This window comes from Cyclospora cayetanensis, unplaced genomic scaffold, assembly GCF_002999335.1.
Source record: "Cyclospora cayetanensis isolate NF1_C8 unplaced genomic scaffold, CcayRef3 CcayRef3_contig_108, whole genome shotgun sequence".
In the NCBI taxonomy this organism is placed as follows: Eukaryota; Apicomplexa; class Conoidasida; order Eucoccidiorida; family Eimeriidae; genus Cyclospora; species Cyclospora cayetanensis.
In genome coordinates this window covers 58,173-78,242 of record NW_020312046.1, presented here as the reverse complement: position 1 = coordinate 78,242, position 20,070 = coordinate 58,173, and the positions used below count along the sequence as shown (strand labels likewise).

At 50.1% G+C, this 20,070-nt stretch overlaps 6 protein-coding genes across 6 annotated transcripts; 3 read left to right on the top strand and 3 right to left on the bottom strand.

Annotated features, from left to right (window-relative positions):
- Nucleotides 1-4,010: 4,010 nt before the first annotated feature.
- LOC34619664 lies at nt 4,011-7,584 on the bottom strand. The gene is made up of 7 exons (XM_026334123.1): nt 7,536-7,584; nt 6,917-7,079; nt 5,598-6,811; nt 4,865-5,255; nt 4,610-4,683; nt 4,270-4,402; nt 4,011-4,086 (listed from the first exon to the last, which is right to left on the bottom strand). Exons 1-7 carry the CDS (start codon nt 7,582-7,584, stop codon nt 4,011-4,013), a joined length of 2,100 nt encoding a protein of 699 aa, XP_026189908.1.
- A 941-nt stretch (nt 7,585-8,525) lies between these two features.
- Nucleotides 8,526-11,264, top strand: LOC34619663. The gene is made up of 4 exons (XM_026334114.1): nt 8,526-8,901; nt 9,026-9,213; nt 9,393-10,588; nt 10,790-11,264. The coding sequence occupies exons 1-4, from the start codon at nt 8,526-8,528 to the stop codon at nt 11,262-11,264; spliced, it is 2,235 nt and encodes a 744-aa protein (XP_026189899.1).
- A 295-nt stretch (nt 11,265-11,559) lies between these two features.
- Nucleotides 11,560-13,731, bottom strand: LOC34619662 (diphthine methyl ester synthase). The gene is made up of 11 exons (XM_022732942.2): nt 13,594-13,731; nt 13,348-13,472; nt 13,137-13,245; nt 12,910-13,030; nt 12,745-12,811; nt 12,557-12,618; nt 12,310-12,378; nt 12,110-12,162; nt 11,952-12,008; nt 11,740-11,786; nt 11,560-11,611 (listed from the first exon to the last, which is right to left on the bottom strand). The coding sequence occupies exons 1-11, from the start codon at nt 13,729-13,731 to the stop codon at nt 11,560-11,562; spliced, it is 900 nt and encodes a 299-aa protein (XP_022590150.2).
- A 768-nt stretch (nt 13,732-14,499) lies between these two features.
- LOC113146542 (ubiquitin-conjugating enzyme E2 3-like) lies at nt 14,500-15,537 on the top strand. The gene is made up of 4 exons (XM_026334201.1): nt 14,500-14,514; nt 14,789-14,898; nt 15,017-15,317; nt 15,475-15,537. Exons 1-4 carry the CDS (start codon nt 14,500-14,502, stop codon nt 15,535-15,537), a joined length of 489 nt encoding a protein of 162 aa, XP_026189986.1.
- A 1,978-nt stretch (nt 15,538-17,515) lies between these two features.
- Nucleotides 17,516-18,907, top strand: LOC113146525 (rhomboid-like protease 3). Its single transcript, XM_026334096.1, has 12 exons — nt 17,516-17,585; nt 17,643-17,667; nt 17,722-17,794; nt 17,848-17,900; nt 17,957-18,041; nt 18,100-18,166; nt 18,228-18,274; nt 18,332-18,359; nt 18,415-18,546; nt 18,601-18,685; nt 18,747-18,843; nt 18,896-18,907. Exons 1-12 carry the CDS (start codon nt 17,516-17,518, stop codon nt 18,905-18,907), a joined length of 774 nt encoding a protein of 257 aa, XP_026189881.1.
- A 74-nt stretch (nt 18,908-18,981) lies between these two features.
- LOC113146523 (dephospho-CoA kinase-like) lies at nt 18,982-19,797 on the bottom strand. The gene has a single exon (XM_026334085.1). It carries the CDS (start codon nt 19,795-19,797, stop codon nt 18,982-18,984), a length of 816 nt encoding a protein of 271 aa, XP_026189870.1.
- Nucleotides 19,798-20,070: the final 273 nt, after the last annotated feature.

Sequence of the window (20,070 nt, the reverse complement as noted above, 5' to 3'; positions counted from 1 at the left end):
CCTCTGGCAAAAAGAGCGACGAATCCGTCGCTTGTGCTTTCTGACTGCGTTTCGCAGTTCCTCAAGCCATGCGATTCTCCCAAACCCAACCCTTTTGCAAAGCCTCCCAGGCTCTGGGACGATTTTGACTAATTCGACCATGGACTTTCTTGTTTGACTGCCAGCGGTCAAGAGTCAGGAGAGCATGCACATCGCTGTTGATCGACTCAGACAAGATGGCCATAACATTCCTTCCTCCAGCTCTGTCACGGCTTAGAATGTCGGACTTCACTGCCTGTGGTTAGAATGTTTTGGTTTGAATGCTTCACGCTAGGCGCCAGGCATGGCATGCCTGGCAGTGATTGTTCTTCCTCTATGCATGTCCTGCCTCAAACAGCTGCATTCTACCGTGGATCTTGCTTGGAAATTAAAATTTTCTAATGTGAAAGTTTCCACTAGATAGATAATGCGCAAAAAATCTCAGGTATGTTGTCCCTACATTCTTCCGCGTGTTTCTTTTGGGGGCTTGGAAACCGACGACGTTGCATGCTCCACTACAAGGCACACAGGCTCCGCTACACTAGTGTGGGTTTTGATTCCCTTGTTCGTGTTGCTTGTCCTCGGGTTACGTGTAGCAAAGGGATTAGACACTCAGCACTCCTACACACTGAGGCATCGCATCGACTCGATCGTTTTGGTTCGGGCCCTTGTTCGTTGTTTGATAGTATACGCGTTTCGTCCCGTCGGTTTCACAAAAATGACTGACCCATACGTTTGTTTTTCTCATGTGCACAGCTTTTACGTTCTACCTGCCTGGGTAGTGGTGATAGGGCGAGGAATTTTCCGCTTTCCTGCATGCATTTATTCTCGACGCAGAGATACGAAACATGAGGGCATGTGTTATGAAAAGGAAGAAGATATAGATGGCCAAGCTACAGTTTAATACTCTATCTTGCATTAGCTAGTCTAGCTGAGAACTAGCAAAATATTGACTAATTGGCCTGTACCGAGTGGCAGAATATTGTTTGCTTGAGGCAAAGAGGCGCTACGTTGCGTGCGTGAGCGCTAAATCCTCTGTGCAACTAGCTGTGGATGCTCGAAGTGCTTAGAGGGTGCGGCAACGCGGGCACTAGCTGTCCCTCCCCCGTCACGTCGGCAATGCTGCAGGGCACGGGTAGGGAAACGACGGACACCTTTCCTGAAAACACCTCAACATTCCAGTAAGTTTACATTGAGATTAGGGTAAAGAGTCGTCCTATGTGGAGCTTATTCGACGTGGACTGTCAGAACCGTGAATTTAGTGAATCTTTCTACAGCACTGGCCTCGAGAGTTAATCGCTGGCAAGGGCCTGAAGCAATGCATGCATGAGTAAGATATGGCTTGGGATAGCCACGCAAAGAAAGGATGGACGAGACCAAAAGCATTGGCTGCAGCCAGGAAGGCGGTATACGTACGGTTTCTCACTGTGTACCTTCGGCTAGTCATACGTGCCTTATTTTGCAGCTTCCACTAATGGATCCTCACACACAGAGCGCTGGCTGGAATGCTCGACAAGCGATGGCTGAATGAGCAGCCGATAGTCTGTAAAAGATGAAGCGCCGAGTGCTGTCTGCAATAGTCGAATGCTTCCGATAGACCTTCGGTTTTGCTTGACTTATTTGTGAGCGGGGCTTCTAGGCTTCCGCCTCCTCTGCACACTGAAGAATGACTCGAGACACTTCAAAAATGTTACGGCACTATCTCGTTCTACCATATATCGTTGGCATGTATGGGTGGGTCGGTATTTTAGGTGCTTTTCTACCCGCAAGGTTTAAATGCTTGCGCTCAAGAATCCTGCGGAAACGGGAGACACAAGCAGACTAAGAAGTCTCCCCACTGCTAGGGGACTGCCGATTGACCGCTTGCACGTCGCTAAATGGTCCTCCAGCGCTGCATTTTATTGGACTTTTTCTAGGAAAATGTAATTGCCTTTCTAAATAGCTAATTCTTTCCACAGGAGTACCACAGTAACAATTGCAGTGATAGACACTACTACAGCCACGCCCAAATAATGACGCGCATATCCATTGTAGTGCTCGAAGTTAAGACGGAGGTATGGCAAGTAATTCATGAGTTCCTTTTATACCAGGACTACACTAATGTATGGAGCCTAGATAGTCCTGTTGGTGCACTCCCGTACAGCTCCCCAATGATACCTCCTGTTGCTATGCTTGAAACCACAATTCTTACATGAGTTGGCTGTGGAATCAAATACACCAGCAAACCCACGAATTGACACAAAAGCAACTAAGCACTTGGCATCTACAGAATAGCGTAATTTGAGAAGACACGCTGCCTCCTCTGTGCGCACGATAGCGACTCGGACCCGTTTAGCTCACGTACATTCTAACATAGCGCTTTTTAAGACAGGCAGGTAGAGCTGCTCTGCTATAATACTCGCGAGCCGCACTCATTAGTTTGATTGCCCAGAGGCACCTGAACGTGCTACTTTATCGCTGCAAAACTTGAAGTGTTATTTGTGGTGTCTGGTAGCCAGTGTCACCCGGCTCTACCAAGCTGAAATACGCTAGCAAAGCAACTGACACTACACAGGCCTTGAGCATCACGCCCTAAACTTTCCGTCTGCCTGTTTCTCCACCTCCCCAGAAAAAGCAGACGCCGAATGCATCATGACACCGAACAACACTCCGTCAGAATAAGGTGAAAAAGCCGGAGATCGAGGATATGCGCAGAGCATTCACAGTTCGGTGGTGAGGGCAGGATGGGGGGTTCGGGGAGAGAAAAGGGGGAAGCAAGGAAAGCACGCGCAACGGTCAGTGAATGGTGAGCTGCAAAGAGGAAGCGCTGGCCAACATGTACGTTAGACACCAGCGAATTGCATTTCTATATACTTGAGCTTCATTTTTCGTAATTCGCATGCACCAGCTGGATAAGCAGGCGGCGTTAAAAATGAAGCAAGGCGAAGATAGCCGGCCAAGCGAACCAAAGCCAGAATCGTAACCACATTGTAAGTACATAAACAGACGACGGACTTTACACGCTGTGACTTCAGTTACTGCCCTTATGTTCGAGTACATCTCAAACTATCCATACTTCAGAGTACGGCCAATGTGTATCCTTATGAACATTCTTATAAACGCCCTTACCACGACTACCAACGAAAGGGGAAAGAAAATAAACGAATTGAGTCTAATTCACCGCGGTGCCTGGACGGTCTCGGGCGGCTACTGAACTGCTGCGCCGAAACATAAAGTCAATGGGTCCACGAAGTCCTAGGGGGCCACTGAACAACTATATATCCGCTGCTGTGGTGCCAACTCCTGAGCTTTGCAAGGGAGATGAGCATTGACCAAAGCGCTGCAACAAGTGCTCCTCTTTCTAACACTGCGCTTGGAGGAAACTGCACACTGATCGGGCCTTCCAGCATCAACGCCGCCTTGCTATTCCGGGCCATGCGCAGAAACCTCCAAAAGGAAAGCAAATACTGGGGGGAAAGAATACATCGTATCGACAGCAGCATCTCAACGCAAACTTTCCAGGCGATCGGAAGGACTGCAAAGAAACAACAAAAAGGGCGCACCGGCGACTCGCAGCAATGGGCTCTGAGTTTCCGCAAAACCTGTCAGTATGTGTCATATCGATATCCTTACATAATCAGTCAATCACAGTCGTACGTATAGAGAGTACAAAACTTGCAGGAACCCCACCCCGTGTCCACCAGACCTTTTGTTGTAGAGGATAGCTGCTCAATATAATCCCCCACTCGAGACACCGGTAAGCTCCACTTTTCGAAGTCAACTTCCCGCATAAGCTTTACTGTCTACACTTGTATTCATATAAAGCCCCCAGCCGAACCCTCCCCACAAGCTCGTCTCTCCCGTGAAATCTTCACCTGGTATGTACAACCATTACTGCTAGACCGTGCCAAAGCAAAATAAGCCCTTTACCCTGACAATTGTCGGCTAAAGGCAACAGTGAGGGCACGGGACCAGAGATGAGAAACGGAGATAGAGGAGGCCAGGAGTCTCACCTACGTCAATACAAAGTTGCTCGCTTTCAGCATGCGGGTTGCAAACCCAGAAGCCGATCCTGTCCATGCGATATTACTGCAAAAAATATCATCCAGTTACACAATAAGAAAATAAGCGATTTAAAGCTCACGGTCAAATGCGAATTATCGTCGCAAGTATACTGAAGACGCAGTACCCGAAGATGCATGCGCATTGCCATCACGTGAAAATCAGCGGCGGCCACGACTAAATACATCGGAGAGACGTATTAGAACATACTAGTGCTTCAGTATTTGTACAGAAAATCGCTCCACCGTAGAGGGAAGAAGCTTTGCAGACATATTTCTGGTAATGGCCGCAGGTATCCAACCGCCTGAATCGGATTCGTTCACCAGTGTCACTTCGCTCCACACTGCGCACAAAAGCACACGAACAAAGCCGAAAGGGAATGAAAATGCAGCCATGTAAGGCGACAGTGAAGTCAAGGTGGGACCATGAAAGCGAAAAGCGCTCATACACACAAGCAATGCTCCATTTTCTGGAGGCGACCCTCTCCTTGTCAGCTCTTACAGAAACACGGAAAACAGCTAGTCGTCAATGATTTCTAATAGACGCTTACGGCCAAAAGGAGTCCGCACGGGCCTCGCGAGGTAGGCGTTGATTCGAATATCCATCCGAACTCGGCCAGGGCTGCTCGCAACAAGAAAGGATGTAATTTGAGAAATCGGATTTGTAACGCTTAGGATACAACGCTTTAAGCACAGAAAATTCAAGAAACACGTCTTTCCTCTGATGCATTCAAGAATGTGGATCGAGCCTGACTAGGGGGATGTGCAATTCCTTTGAGTATATATATATATATATGCGCCGAAACGCTTGCATTGCTGCGCACGTTTCGGGTACATCGGGGTGGTGAATCGAGCAGCTCATCGAGGTGTATGCTATTTTGTCCTCTTCGGATGGAAGCACTTTCTCCGTCATGCAATCATCGGAAATAAAGTCCTCATGGCTGTTCCTCGTTGCCATAGGCGCTGTTTCCGCAACAAGCGGGTGCAGGTGCAGTCTGCACTTAGCGCGCAGCGTTACGACGTCTCGCGGATACACCGTGGCGATCCGTCTAAATGCAACATAGCAGATGTCGTGGCCGACGTCAAGCTGCTCAACCACATGCTGTTCAGTCATGTTCTTGTCCCACAAAGAGCGAAGCTCTGCGTTGCTCGCGAACATCGCATAACGGCGCGGCTCCAGCGGCAAAAGGAACGAAGCTGCGTAGCACATGCACACCCCACCCACGCAGGGCATTCCTGCATCCGCCAACCAAGCTAGCCAACCCCGCAATATAAAATCGCCATCAACTCTGCATGCATCCTGCGCATAGCGCACAGTAGTCGAGCTAGAAACCCGCCATTGCCTCCACAGGGCCAAGCAGTCGAGAGGCCCACCGGTTTCCCACTACGCAGCAGCGCCACATGACCACCGTACACCGCTAGGTTGCATGTGCGAATTCAATCATCTATTGCGCGCATGCACACTTGGTGATGACTAGGGCCAGTTTCAAGCCGTGCAAACACTTCTGCCCGGCCCATAAGGGTGCAGCTCCTGCTCACCGCGGCATGCGAAGTTTCCGACTCCCGTTTCGCCTTTCCAGACCTGAATGCCGTCGTTCGAGTGTACACATGGCATCTGACAATCTGCACTCAGCATTGAATGAATGGAAGCTCTGATCAAGAGGCCTGACAGTTCTTCCACTTCACCTCGGCGATCCCACACATGGCCTTCACGCGGGGGTCCAGCAGCCTGGCGCTGCAGCCTGTTGAACCGCATGCGCTGCTCTTCGAGGCTGTCCAGGAGCACGCCGAGCTTGTTTACGCCGATCGGCTCCAAAGACACCAGGGGCCACATGCCAACTTGAATGGCGAAAGGCAGTGCAGCAGGATCGCACGCGGCTCCAGGAACTGTTGCCAGCGATTCTGCTGCTTCTAAAGCTTCGGGTGTATCCGCGTCCGCCATGAGAAGCGACGGATCGGTCTGCGCCCTCGAATACTGTCCCTTGTCCGATGCTTCCCTCCCACCAGCTTCACATGCCAAGGAGCTGCTGATGGCAGCTCGTTCAGCCACACCATCGGAGGCAACATCCTGCGCATCCGGCACTGGCCCCTCTGCGTCCGCTGCATCCCCGAGCGAACGCGAATGGATAATGCACAACGGCTCGGAAAGGACCCCGCCGATCGCAGAAACACTTGTAGTTCTGAAGGGAGAGGCGCCATTCAAAGGAACTGCGCTGTTTCGTTCAGTTTCCCCCCCTCTCGAAACAGGAAGCTCTGCCGCTCGGGGAGCCACCCCTGCCGAGGATCTCCCTTCTGGTCTGCCATGCCACTGTTTGCCAATCGGTTCGTCCTGCGAAGCGCGCCTACGGTGTCTCAGAGGCATGCGACGACGCCGACCAGAGTGAATGGTCCCTTGGGAAGTGGAACGTGACTCACGAACGCGATGCTCATCGCGCACATATATGCACCGAAGGCGTCGCACTAGGAAACGAATCCATTTGAACTTCCGCGTGCGGACCAGAACTTGTGAAGGCTGCCCCTCGGAGGAGCACCCTGCAGATTCTGCAGCGGTGTTGCCTGCACTGATGTGGGGTGCTAGGCCGGTCGGAAGTACCCTGCTGTCCCTCATCGAGCTGCGGGGAGAGAAGGGCCCCTGATTCCACGATGTTGGTAGTTTGATGCCGGGGAAATATCGTTTCCAGCTGCTGCTGCTAATTGCCAGGAGTGACACTGCCTGGGATGCGGATAAGGCCCAGGCGTCGTGTGTTGGAGACCTCGCTGGAGTTCAATCCATGTGCACTTTTGACCAAAAGACGCATTCGGCTTCTTGAAACCTGAAGACTTTGCTGCAGTGTAGACACCTAAGGCTGCCAACTCGCTTTCGCGCGGGCTGGACCAGCGTAGCCTCTGCGTAGTCAGTTGCTGGAGAGTCGCCACGTTCTGTGTGTCCTACAGTTCCTTCTTCAGCACATTTTCTGCGCGCCTCCACGGAGTCGAGTGAGTCGTTCAGCTGCTGGCCCGACTTTGGAAGATCCGAGAAGGCTAGAGGGCAAAAAGGCGCAAAAATACCCGTACTTATGCACAACCAGAGGCGCGGCTGAAGCGGTGCTGTTTGGCTGTGTTGCGGACAAAAAACCGTTTTCTCGCAACGCTGCCTTCCCTCGCAACACGCAGAGCGCTGGCACATAGAACCGGACCACAAAACTCGAAATACGGCAATTAGTGTGGGAGTGGAAGACACACTGCATATCAAGGCGCAGCCAGGCGGCAACGCAAAGAAGCGTAGGGGCCCCAAGGACTGCGACAACAACTAGCGACAGGGACTCGCTGTAGGCTTCATCGGATAGGTGGAGCAACCATTAATGAACGGTGGAATGGTCGAAACTTTGGAAGCACAGATGCATCCTGCAGCAAGGAATGCAAGAAATCACCATTCGCATCTGTACGCGCGCTCGCCAATAGTGCGTAAGTAAAATGCGCACTATTTTAATAAAGCGCCCTCAAAATGGAAAGAGCTATACGGATCAAGAGGCGCCGCTTTCGCCATATTATTTGTGCGAGGTTGTGTGCAGGCCTAATGAGCAGACGTGCCAAGCGGTTGCTGAAGGACTTCAGCGCATGCACAGAGTACCAGGCAAGCAGTACGAAAATACGAAAGGGCTCTACCTGCTCAGCATTCTGACATGAAAGACGCAAAATTCAAAGAGTAGGTGAACATATGGCTAATGTCGCTGCAATAGGGCGAACCATGTAGCCGCCAAAATCCCCTGTGTGCCTGCTCTCGAAGTGGCACATGGTGATCCTGATGCAGCCCCAGTGATACTTGGCGAAGCTTTCTGTTAAGGCGCAATTGACGCTGTCTGTCTTCCAGTTTTCCAGTTGTTTGGAGTTTATTCACGGAGCGCTCCATTGTTAGCGGGCAGCGCCGTGGGGTGGAATCCGCTGCTTCTTGGCCGCAGATTCTGCAGCGCGGCACATCGGCCAGTTATTAGGGCTTCAAAGTCGCAGAGGCTTCTCTTCATACCCTTGGCTGACCAGTCTGCGGCACCTTGTGGATTTCAGCAGAGCCACGCAATCTTCTTGGATAGCCCTGCGCCATCCTACTTGCCGTATCCTGCATGTGTACTCTAGCTGGGGTGCGTCAAAATCCTGTTAGTCCTCATTTTTCATCTTCCGTTTCATTGAAGTGTGTATCTGGGGATTGGAAGCTACGAAGAGCACGCGAGAGCACTTACAAGCCGCCCCTGCTGACTCCACTTTGCGACGGGCGTGCCAAGCGTTTATAGGTTTCTGACAAATATTTAATCGTATGACCGTAATCTAGACCCGAATCTGCCTTGTCGAATGCATGCTGTTCGCGTAAGCGTGTACAGGCTCTTCCGTTGATGAGTCTTCCCTTGGTAACTTTTAGCTTTAGGCAATGAGAAACAGTGGTCGTGCAGCGGCATTTCGGCACTCCTGCCCCTGAGTGGATGCTGCGGGCTAAAGATGGAGTTCCTGCATTCGGCAATTCTTTTGTTGGTGGCCTTATTTGTTCCGCTCGTGAGGGTTGCAGCGGCGCTGGTGGAAGGGCATAACAAAACGACTGGGTCGCATTCGCGAGAAAAAGAGTGGGCAGGATGGCCAAACAAGCTACCAGGGCAGGAGCCTTCGCAGCTTGGTTTTGAGCCATCAAGGATAGCGGCCTTAGGTTCCGAGTCAAGGAAGGGCGACTTATCAGAGGCCTCTACGCAGCCACCCAATAATCCCGTGCCGCCTCCTCTCGTTGATTCCTCGCCGATCCAGGGGAACTCAGGCCCCCGCGAGACGCCCTCTGAAAGCATCTCAATAGATCAAGCAGGAGATGGTGGCATCTGTTTGAATGGTGAGACGGATAGCTCCTAGCTCGAGCAGTGTACTTGTGTTTGCTTGTGCAGCGGTGGATTATTTTGACGGGGTCATTCATTTATTTGATAGCCGGCGCTCGTATGTGCTCGTCTGCTGCGCAGGACTAAGGCTTGCCTTTGACTGCGCATTAAGAAGGGTCATAGCTTTTGGCGTGCGAGACCACTTGATTGAGAAGTACAAGCTGCCGATGGTGCCGCTGGACATCTGTCAGGGAGACACCTTGATTGATGTGGAGCAGTGCATTCCTGGCGATTTCGTAGACTCATTCCCGTCCGATGCTTTGCTCGAGGTATACGTGTATACATATATAGATATATATGTTAGCATGGAAGTCTTTAATCTTGCCTGTTTATCTCATGGGTGCTGCCTCGTGGCACCTTCTTGGTTCCGGTATTTCTCGTGGCTGGCATTGTTGCGAGCCGGGTGTGTTAACTCTCTGTGGTTGGAATCTGCGAGATGTTTTTGCAGGTGGTTCGAACAAAGCAGCTCATAGTGGGAACCATGGATCTGAGTGCATTCCCACAACTGGCATCGGACCAAGGCTACACAACCGGTTTCTACCCAGAGCTTCTCCAGGCTGTGGCGCGGGAGCTTACGGTGATTGTGCTGCAGAATCCTGGGTTGCGTCACGAGCTTGTAGGTGATCGTCAACTGGATATCGACATCCTTGACCAGCCGTTCCACAAGCGCCTCCACGATATAAAGGCCGCTGTTGCGCAGGAGTGGCTGTACGGAGCCACCTGCGGGGGAGAAACAGGCGTGGCCGCAGGGGGCTTACGCCGTTTGTCAGAAGTTCACGATGCTGGAGCGCCTGTCACGTATCCCAATGATATGATGCTCGGTCAAGGGGGTCCGGTATGGCATGATGGCGTACTGTGCGGAGATGCATCTGCCGGGGCTTCCACATGCGAGTTGTATGGCTGCTTATCGCCATGGAAACAGATTCCGAAGGACATTTTTATTGGAATCACGCATGTTACATTCAGCACCCCAATGAACTTGGTTGCGGCGGTTTATCGCGGAGAAGTCCATATGACGGACGTTGGTACCATTGCATCAGCCTATCTTCCGGAAAAATACAATTTTCTGCCGTTGCGAGAGATATTGGAGCCGTCTTGTACTATTGGCGCATGGAAGAGCTTTTTTCTATTGCGGGAAATGTCTTCGGGCCGGCGTAAGCGCGAACGCAAGACTTCAAGTCGGTTGTCAACATCTCTTGACAACAACGCTGCGAATCTCTCGTCAGCCCCCGGGTTGCCCGGAAGCCGTTCAGGCGGCGGAGATAATAACAGGGGCCTTCCCGCGGAGGGCGTCTCTCGGCCATTGGCAGGAAAAGACCTCCCACAAGAACGAACACACGCTGCCGCTTACGAGCTAGGGAAGCTGGAGCAGTTGGAGAGCTGGGAAACGCGCATGAGCCAGACACGAAAGCTCTTCTTCAAGCTGTATGGCGTCCAAGAGGAAGCCGAGTCGGCAGCAGGCGGTCAGAGCCAGCAGCCAACAGCATCACAGTCTGCAGGTGGGAGTAACGGTCATGGTTCCGGCCGCAGCTCAGATGCTGAAGCGCCCTACGAAGAGAAAACGCTCGTGAAACTCCATCATGTTGACCATTTCACGTTTTCTTACTTGTTTCCTGAGGATTTCAGGATCTGCAGCGTGAGAAGGTGCGTTAGGATTGTGGTGGGCTCTGCAGTTCTTGTATGTTTGGCGCATGAGCCGTGGCCTTACACATGCATTTCACACGTTTTAGGAAGGGGGGTCTACAGGAAGGTGGCTGGCGGCCCGTTTGAGCGTGGGCAGAGTGTTTTCCGTTGCAAACGATTGTATGAAAAGTTGGCTGCTGTGGGCTTGTGCTGCCGTTTCAGGCTAACAGACTTATCTTCAGTACTGAGTGTCGGTGAGCCAATAGGCGCATTTGGCTATGGATTGGCAGGACGAGGCGGACGGCGGCGAATACCGTCGAACTCAGCATGGCGTTGCCCTCCACAGCAAAGGCGTGGCCAGCGCATTCTCGGGTTTGGAATGCGAAGAGCAGAAATGGCGCCTATAGTGGATTCAATTACGCGGCGGAGGTTGTGCGGCTTGCACTCGACGCCTTGGCGTGCCGTCCGGGACGGCGACAGGCAGTCAAACATCATGGAATTCCCCGGACCACTTGTGCCGCTAGCGGCATTCTTTATGAAGCGCAGGGATGGAGCCTGCAAAGTATTTCATTCGCGGGCGGAGGCAACGATGATGGAGAAGCAGGCGCCAATGAGCTCTGCGGCAAAGTCATCGTTTGTGTTTCACCGTGCAGCTCTGGTTGTCTCGCTTGTCATGATTCTGCTTCAACTTTCGTGAAGCATGATCCACTCCGTTGTGGGGGGCATTTCCTTGCATCCGCTGGTGCAGATGGCACTTCGAGCTCGCCTGCGGTCCTTGGGGCAGTTAGTGATCGGCAGTTTCCTCATGAGGAGATCTTTTAGCAGTTTAAGCACCAAGACAGCACGTTGTTATGTGGCGTTGTAGCGGGGAGCAGAATTCTTTATATGCTCAGTGCCTTCGCCTTGCAGCACCGCGTATAGTCTATGTGGCAGGCTTTTAAGCACCCAGTAGCAGGCAGGAAGAGCAAATGCTGTACTTTGTAGTGTAATGCCTATTCAGTGGGGCCAGGAACCTTGCCCTCGGTGGCATGAGGCAACCCTTTCCTTTTCAGGGTGGCGCAATGGCCAGAGGGGTAGGCCTACATGGTCCACCTCTCAAATGATTGCACGGACAGCGTGAAGGCTCTAGAGATTACTACAGCTCTGGTGGGCTTTTCAACGAAGTTTAATACCGTGGGTTGTTTGCAGTAACAACTATACAACGAACGGAATTTGGATGCTAAAAATGTGAGATTGAAACAAGAGAAACGAAGCCGTGTGACATTGTCACTGGCCTAGCAAATGCGCAGTGAATTATGAAAATGCGTGCTAAAAGCGAAGAGGTCTGCACGGAGCGAAAGGCTTCCGTGCCCTCAAGCTTTCATCCACGGTCTAGTCACCTCACTCGGTACAGCTCGACAAACTCTTTCTCTATTTCATGGAGTTCAGGGGCGCACAATACCTGAAAAGGGGAAATCAGGCAGCAGCAACGCATTTATAGAAGCTGTGGCAGCGGGGCGCATCGCTGGAGACTAAAATGCAGCCGGCGAAGGGCTGGCTCACCAAACTCTGAAGCGGACCGCCAAGTTCAGCTTCTGCAAGTTCTTCAAGGCTCCCTGTTCAGTCACAATATTCATATCATAATCCCTAGAGGTTCTACAGAGACACTGCACTATTGCCAGTTGGAATGTGTCTCTTGTGTTTTCTGCTGGATTTTAGACAATACCGGGAGTGACTGAAAAGACGAGGGTCGGTTTCCCTACCTGAGACGATTGTCTGGTCATCAGCGCCAATGCGTGCTAACCCAAATGCCAGGATATCTCCAATCTTTTCTGAAAATGTACGCAGTGCGGAAGGCAAATACTACAGGCCTTCGGAACCGTAAGGCGGAAAGGTCTAGTAGCCAAAAGCGGCCTGAAGAAAGCTTTGTTTGCAAAAGGCCTATAGCAAGTAAGAGACAAATAAGCGCGGGCACTAGAGTGGACAGGAATATAAGCTGCAGTCCCACACCTCCGTTCTGCATCTCAGAAGCCTCAATAAGCTGCTTGATAGCTGTACTGACAGTCATGAACCTGAGACATCGCAGTGTTAGAGTGACAGAAGGTTTTAGGCAAAGCCGTAAGCAACGCTACATAGTGGATGCAAGAGGCAAAAGTAGCATATGCGGCCACGATGAAAAATGTGGCAAGCTCTTTTACCTTGGAGGTTCAAATATGTTGTTCCCTTTCATCATGTTTTCGATCGATTGTTCCTTGACTTTGATATCTGCGTGGCAGAACCAGTAATGTGGAGCGCTGAGCAGGAGCTCCCATCTCCCCCTGGTACGTCTACAACAAGGCAAAGGCTAAAAGTGTGTTGCTTACCAAGAAGGCATAAAGTGTGCATGTTGTTCGCCCTGTTCTTCTTGATTTTGTCGTAAAAGCTCACGGGTTTCCAGTTGCCATCGAAGAAGGGAATTGAGACTGTTTCTCCAAAGCGATACAACTGAACCACGAGACACACAAGCAAAATGATTATGGCCCTTCGCTCTCAGGCACCATAAATTATGAACACACTCTACTGCGTCTGTTTCCATGGGCTTGGAGCGAACCTGTAGGCCGCACGTAGCCACAGCGTTCATTATGGAAGCATTATGAACAACCTTGACTGTCACGCCTTTCTGCCGTGCTCGTAGGAAGAGGTCAGTGTGGGTCGTCGCACTGATCAGAACAAAATCCGCAAACGTATCATTCATGCTTATTCATGTGCTCATTGGGTGTGCATCAAGCTGGAACTCTACTGAAAATGCTTGTATGCCTCACCAAAATGGGTCTCCAACGACAAGACAAACAACGTGTTTTGATTTTGCTGCATCAACCATTGCTTCAGAATACTTCTCTACAAAGTCTCTGTCAGCAAGAATGACAGGCTTCTCAAAAAAACGCTCCTGCATGGCAAAACAATAGCTACCTAGCAGTTCGTGGGGAGTGCGCAAATGACCAGCTTCTCTACAAGCGACTCACCAGCCACAAAATCTGCCGCATGCATGTAGACACTTGTAAACGTACCAGTCGTTCGGCATTCACATTGAGTGTTGCTGTATAATTCTCTAAATATACAATGTCGCCCTCCCGAATCGCCTCGAGACCTCGGAGAGAGGCGTCGCGCTCGTCGTTTAGGCCGAGTCCCACGAGTGTCAGCACCATTTTTAGGCAATGAATGATTTATTCGTCTATTTGATAATGCGAAAATTGGTGGGGTGCGCCTCTCCCGACAAGGAACTCACTAGCCGTTCCCAGGGGAATCGAGCCTGGAACTGAGCAGAAGTTTTTGGAAGAACCCTGCATTCAGCTAATCGGACGTGGCTGCGATGGCTTTTTTACTACGAAACATAGAGTGACTTGTTTGAATCTGTTGTTAATATGAACAGCAGGTTACCAGCAACCCACTTCGGAAACTGCTGGACGAATATCAATAAGAGCATAATTGCAGAAACGAACCGAGATCCAAAAATAGGTGCCAACTGGACAAAACTATAGCTGAAATGACTCATTTTTCTATTGAAGCTGCATTAGTGACAACACTCAATTAGTTTTATGAAAAAGCCCTAGAGACCCTGCATGTCGAACACTGTACACAGCCCCGCACTGATTGACCTGCTAAGCGTTCTTTATAAAAGTGTTGCCTTGTTTTATCCTACTGTGGCGTGTTCTGCCTTTTGTTTAGGGTGTTCTTCGTCCCTCTCTTGTGCCTCTCCACGGCACGGTATGTTGGGGTCCCCCTTTCGTTGTATTGTGAATGACTTAATGACACCGCTGGCCTGTTGCTTGCCAGCCAGTAGAAGGGCGGGGACCGCGGGAAGAACCTGGATTTGACGCAGTGGTTGGTCAGCGTCTCCAATAACAGCGTCATCTCGTTGGAAACCAGCATTCGCAGTTTACGGTCGTGCCGACGCTCCGCGTGTACATGTGAAGATGTCGACATTTGCGGCAAGTTATTTGTTTTGCAGTTTTCACCACCAGCAGCTCCCCTTGGCAGCTCGCTAACCAGCGCTCTTGTCTTGACTCTTGACGAAGCGCACTCGCGTTGCAGCTGGCTACCGCTTAACCACCTAAAGTGACGTGAATTGGCACAGTAAAATTTAAGTGTTATGGCCCTTTCTGACTACAGCTGTCGCCTTTTCAGCATTCAGAGTTAGACTTTCCCGTGCAGGCTGTTGAGTTATCCTGTGCCACTGCGTCTGTGTCTCCTTGTACACAACAGCGCAGAAGAATAGTACAAGACATCTCGCGTATAACGCGTGATCCCCCACATGGCGTAAAAGCGTCACCGTTTTCAGACAACATGATGTATTGTCATGCAATCATAAACGGGTGAGTCCTGACACTTTAATCTCGTGCTTCATAGGGCTTGTGTAAACTGTCTCCTTATAAGTATCAGGCCATCATAACACCCTTGTACGCGCTTTACGCTTGTGCAATTGGACCTCAGACCAGAAGACACAATGTGGGAGAGTGGCACGTTTCACCTGCTTATTAAGTTCACGGAAGACTATCCGACGTCGCCTCCTCATGTTAGATTCCTTACACGCATGTACCATCCAAACATATATTCTGATGGGAAAATATGCTTGGACATCCTTCAAAACCAGTGGAGCGCGATGTATGATATTTCAGCAGTCTTGACATCAATTCAGAGCCTTCTGAATGACCCCAACCCGGACTCTCCCGCCAATCCCCAGGCGGCTAAAACGCTCGTCAACAACAAGGTTGAGTACGACCGACTTGTACTGGTATGTGCATTGCGTGGCTTCTGTGTGAAACCCTCCTGTATTGGAGTTCAATTAGTGACTCGCTTTTGAAACCTTTTGAGGTTGTTCGGTAAGGGTTTTCTGGGACAATCAAGTGTAACGCCAAGCTACAAGGTGCTGCACTATGGTAATTTCTCAGGAATGCGTTGAGGACAGCTGGTTCATTCCATCCCTGCCTGAGGGGACGTTTGACGAGGATTAAGTCTATTTTTCTGGCTTGGAGCACCACCAGATCCTCGCAATTCTCCTATTTTCCATACAGGTTCCGCGCTTACAAGTCCGGAAGTTCAAGGAAGTGACGCGAAGAAACCGCAGCCCCCTTGTGTAGAAGACCTGGTCATAGTGTTTTGTACGCTCATGTTGGATTTGCGCTTTATTAGCATTTTTCAATACCCGTCGTGATGTGTGATCGTCGCATCCACTGTTCGGCTGGTTGTGGCGGGTCCAAAGGCAGTTGGCTGATAAGTATTGGTCCTATGGGGTGTTCGCTGTGTCTCTTAAGTGCGCATTGTGGACGGCACCAGGTAAGATCAACTGAACAGCGTTAATCAATTGTTCGAGGGTCTCGACGAAGTTTTAAGTGTATATCTCCGCAGTTGAATCATCGAATGGATTTGTTTTACAAATCCTACGAGCACTTTGCTGACGGCGTAAGCATACCACATGATGGCTAAGCGCCGTGTGAAGCAACGATGCATGATAGTTTTTTTTGTTTGTGCTACTCTCTGGGTCATGACAAACTGCTGCCTGCAGAGGCGGTAGCAAGTCACCAATGCGATCATAGTAGAGGTTGCGGTTTCTTTTAGCATCGCTTTCAAGAAAAAAGACTACAAAACAACAGCTCTACAGATGGTGAAATCTGGAGTTGCCCACTAGGCTACAGAATTATTCAATTGGTAGTGGAATGTGAGCTGACTGATTGCTCCTTGTCTACCGAATGCAGCTTGAAATATTCTTCTAAACGAGGAATCTGCACAAACGCATAAAATAAGGCACTGGTGCTAGAATGTTGATGCGTGGTAGTGTACGAAAAAATGCTTTTGAGCGCGACTCGAGTACTACTCACTAGTTTTTCAAATTCGGCAAGCTCTTCACCATCCATCCACATCAGTCGTTTTCCTTGGCTGCACTTCATAGTTCACAAGCATATCGAATTCATATGGTCTGAAACGAAGGAATTCTAAAGAAGCAAGTGCTGCTCTGCGTAGTTCCCATCACGTAGAGTTAGCTGTACGCACCTATCGACAAAGCAGAGAACCGGCTCTAGTTCGCCGTCCTGATCCCTTTTCACATTAAGAACATAACACTTCTTTCCTGACGGAAGCTGAGGCAAGCACGCATGAACTGGTCCTATCAATCACTAAGAAGTCCCGAAACTCTAGGTATCCCGCCAGCCGTCTTGTTGGTGCTCCACATATGTTATTACTGCCCCACAGGAGCACCGTAACACACTGGTACTCGCAGATGTCTCGAAAGCAAGGGCGAACAATATTCTAACTCAGTCGTGAGCCATACAAAAGTCATGTACCTCGATGCTTGGGGATTTGGAGACCGTGTTGAACCAGTAGCCGCGCTGCGGCTTGTCGGAACGAGATGTTCGGTTGTCCTGGACAACTGTTGATACGAACTTACGCACAGGCCGCGCAACTGATGAGTCGAAATGCAGTAACTGGCCTGTATGTCGTCCTATGACGACGACGCTGTGACCTTTGCACTGAAGGGTAACAGCACTTGGGGTGATGAGCCGATGAATACCGAGCATTTTGCTTTGTGAAAAGTGCTTCAGCGTTCTCCGCTTAAGATTCCGCGTTGTATGATGTGTGGTAGAAGGCACCACTTAAAGCTTTTAGCAGGCACTCGACATATCGTCACATCAAAGTTCCAAGAAGACATGGCACGCGAAACGGTTTTGTAGACTACTGTGTCCCTGGAAGTATAGAGCCCTGTATGGTCTTTTAAACAGAAGGGAATGACTGAATCGTACGCCAAAACCGCAATGAAGAAAAGTTCTGAGCTGAAGACCGACTGTCGGGCTTCAGGTGTACATGCATCGCAGTGGTGGTAAGCGGCGAAGTCGGTGAGGAAAGCATTGGTTTACCATCTGTTTTCGATGTGGTCCATATTTCTTTCACACTGCTGCGCACAGTTCCAGCTGTGCTTCTACTCAGGAACGCCCTGAAATGTCGGATATCGAGTCACAGCGAGACCTCGGGGCTGGGCTTCCGAGGACCAACAGGATAATAGACGTTGGTAAGACACAACATGTGTAACTCGAAATAACTCTAAGTTCAGACAGTTCCTGCTCAGCCTTCCCTGGTCTTTCAATGGACAAGCAAGTCTGACCTTCAGCATTCAACTAGCAAAGTGTTCATGAGCTGCCCTGCAGATCAATTGTCTTGATTTCACTGGCACAGCTTGGTTTCTACGTCCTTTCATGTGCAATGTCATCGGCGTTTAAGGTCAGCCCTCTTCAACCTTCTGATACAGACAATTTGGTGAACGTCAAAAACAGCCATCTGGACGTGTCCTCTACCAACTCGGAGCCACATACGGACCTGCGATACGGTAGCAGATAACGCTTTGCGTTGCCGCGAGCCCATTGACAAGTGGTGTTATTTCAGTCACTTCCAAGCATGGAGACTGTTAATGCCAGTTTTTCTCCATGCCGGAATCGTGCATTTCTTGTTCAACACCCTCTTCATTTTGGTTAGTTAGCCGATTGTATCCTCTTTGCACGCATGGCGAATCTTTTTGTAAATCACAGCACATGGGGCTTGACAAGGAAGCAAAGTACGGCAGGAGAAACCTCCTAATTCTCTACTTCTCCTCTGGTGCGTCGGTAATGCTTTGCTTAAACATGAGACGAACCGCACAATACCATTGGAATCTCAGCACTAATTGGAAACATGTTTACTGTATTGATGCACCCATGTTCGCTGGTACAGCGTTATCGGCTTAGATATAGCCCTGGACGCTCCTGAATTCTGCTTCTTCAGGCTGTTGGTGCGAGTACCGCTGGGTTTGGTGAGTTCGCCTTTTCCGTCCGTGACTTGCAAGCAGCCAAAATCCCTCATTATAGGCCTTGTTGGTTCAATACTCGCGGAAATATTGATTGTGTGGCACAAGCTTGACGATATTACGCGGAACTCGTACATGCTGGATGTAACGGTGTTTGGAGCTCTCATGATTTTGCTTTCGTACGGACAATCTGGTAGGGGACTTTGCCTGCCGACGAAGTTCGAGCAGTGAGCTATCCAATTTACAGTTGACTTCTGGGGCCACTTGGGAGGCTTCGTTTGTGGAATTGCATTGACTTGCGAGTTCAACAAACATATTCGAGACCTGCCGTCGTAAGTGGTTACGGGGATTTCGCCCTGTACTGACGTATCTCATGCACGCGGTGCTGCTTAGCTGGTTTGGCCTAGTGCTAAACGGGGCGCGGACGATATGCCTTGGTATTGCCATCCTTACCGTGTCTAGGGTATTCTTTGGCATACCATTGCCGATGGTGAGAAAACTCAGCCCCTCTTTATGCGCCCATTCTTACATCTTTGCTTCAGGGTTGCGCCTAATTGGCGGCATTTGACCCCTACACACGGTGGTGGCAACCTTACAATTTCCAAATGCGTGGCCCTATAAACTCAGATTAGCATCGGAAATATTGTTTGGTTTGATGAAAAAGCTTATCCAGAGTGGAATTGTTATCAAGTACAATATCCGCCAGTGACACTTTTTCTTTCAGAGGAAGTTGGCACCTGATCATTGACTGCAGTGTATGCTTGGGTGAAGACGTATCTCGAGCAACCAGTCGCCTTAACTGCACCTCCTCTGTAGCCGCCACCACTGTCACTGGGCCGCAAAGGAGATTTAAATGCGTTTCAAATAGTAAGGGGATGTCAAGCACAACGTGTTGACGCCACAGACACAATCTAAACTTGACAACTTCCCACAGAATAGTTACAAGAATCCATGGATGTGTAATCCTATTAAGTAGCCGTCGCTTGCTAGTGTCGTGGAATACAACTTCTCGAAGGCGAACCCTATCAATATCTCCGCTTGATGGATCGATAATGACATCGCCGAAGACGTTCACCACTTGGCGAAAAGCTGGTGTACCGCGCTTTAGGACACCTTTTGCTATTGCATCCGCGTCAATTACGGTCCATCCGTTACGTTTTAGATACGATGCTACTGTAGACTTCCCGGTTGCCAAGCCTCCGGTGAGGCCAGGAACGAGTAGTCGAGCCCCAGCATATGTGGAGAGTAGTCCTACGAAGAAATGTAAAGTAGAAGCTGTGTAAAGAGAGCACAGCGAAAACATGAGAAGCAACACGAATGCAACTTTGTGTACTGGGCGGGGCTGGCGCATTGTAGAGTACTTCGCGAGAACGAACCCGGTCACGAAGTTGACGAGAAAAAGGGAACATCCCAGCAGGGAGCGAAAGATATTTGAATGTAGCATGGTTGACGGTCGCGGATATTGGGAAGTCAAATTAGTTCGTGGATTCCCAATTCAAATTTCCTGAGGGATAACCTCTCTCCTGAATGGCATGCCGCAGCAGAATACATATAATAAGTGCCGGTATGAATTACCATATCAGGCATCTTATGGTCCCTCGGTGATGTTCTTAACACTCAACAAGCAAAGCTTGTAAGTTTGCTAAATGATGGTGTTGAGGAGAGCTTCCACTAGAAGTTCCACGCCTTTCCAGCACCCGTGAAGCGGTAATGGGAG

Excerpts from the sequence above, each read along its gene's own strand:
- LOC113146525 (XM_026334096.1), top strand. The coding sequence starts at position 17,516 with ATGTCGGATATCGAGTCACAGCGAGACCTCGGGGCTGGGCTTCCGAGG. Across the intron at positions 18,042-18,099 it reads TCAACACCCTCTTCATTTTG|CACATGGGGCTTGACAAGGA; the intron begins GTTAGTTAGCCG and ends TGTAAATCACAG. Across the intron at positions 18,167-18,227 it reads AATTCTCTACTTCTCCTCTG|CACTAATTGGAAACATGTTT; the intron begins GTGCGTCGGTAA and ends TTGGAATCTCAG.
- LOC34619664 (XM_026334123.1), bottom strand. The coding sequence starts at position 7,584 with ATGGCGAAAGCGGCGCCTCTTGATCCGTATAGCTCTTTCCATTTTGAG. Across the intron at positions 5,256-5,597 it reads CGGAAACTTCGCATGCCGCG|CTTCGTTCCTTTTGCCGCTG; the intron begins GTGAGCAGGAGC and ends TGTGCTACGCAG. Across the intron at positions 4,087-4,269 it reads GTACAAATACTGAAGCACTA|TAATATCGCATGGACAGGAT; the intron begins GTATGTTCTAAT and ends TATTTTTTGCAG.
- LOC34619663 (XM_026334114.1), top strand. The coding sequence starts at position 8,526 with ATGGAGTTCCTGCATTCGGCAATTCTTTTGTTGGTGGCCTTATTTGTT. Across the intron at positions 8,902-9,025 it reads TGGTGGCATCTGTTTGAATG|GACTAAGGCTTGCCTTTGAC; the intron begins GTGAGACGGATA and ends TCTGCTGCGCAG. Across the intron at positions 10,589-10,789 it reads AGGATCTGCAGCGTGAGAAG|GCTAACAGACTTATCTTCAG; the intron begins GTGCGTTAGGAT and ends CTGCCGTTTCAG.
- LOC113146542 (XM_026334201.1), top strand. Across the intron at positions 14,899-15,016 it reads TGTCATGCAATCATAAACGG|ACCAGAAGACACAATGTGGG; the intron begins GTGAGTCCTGAC and ends ATTGGACCTCAG. Across the intron at positions 15,318-15,474 it reads AGTACGACCGACTTGTACTG|GAATGCGTTGAGGACAGCTG; the intron begins GTATGTGCATTG and ends GTAATTTCTCAG.
- LOC113146523 (XM_026334085.1), bottom strand. The coding sequence starts at position 19,797 with ATGCTACATTCAAATATCTTTCGCTCCCTGCTGGGATGTTCCCTTTTT.
- LOC34619662 (XM_022732942.2), bottom strand. The coding sequence starts at position 13,731 with ATGGTGCTGACACTCGTGGGACTCGGCCTAAACGACGAGCGCGACGCC. Across the intron at positions 13,473-13,593 it reads ATGTGAATGCCGAACGACTG|GAGCGTTTTTTTGAGAAGCC; the intron begins GTACGTTTACAA and ends TTTGCCATGCAG. Across the intron at positions 11,612-11,739 it reads GTTACTGCAAACAACCCACG|GAAAGGGTTGCCTCATGCCA; the intron begins GTATTAAACTTC and ends CACCCTGAAAAG.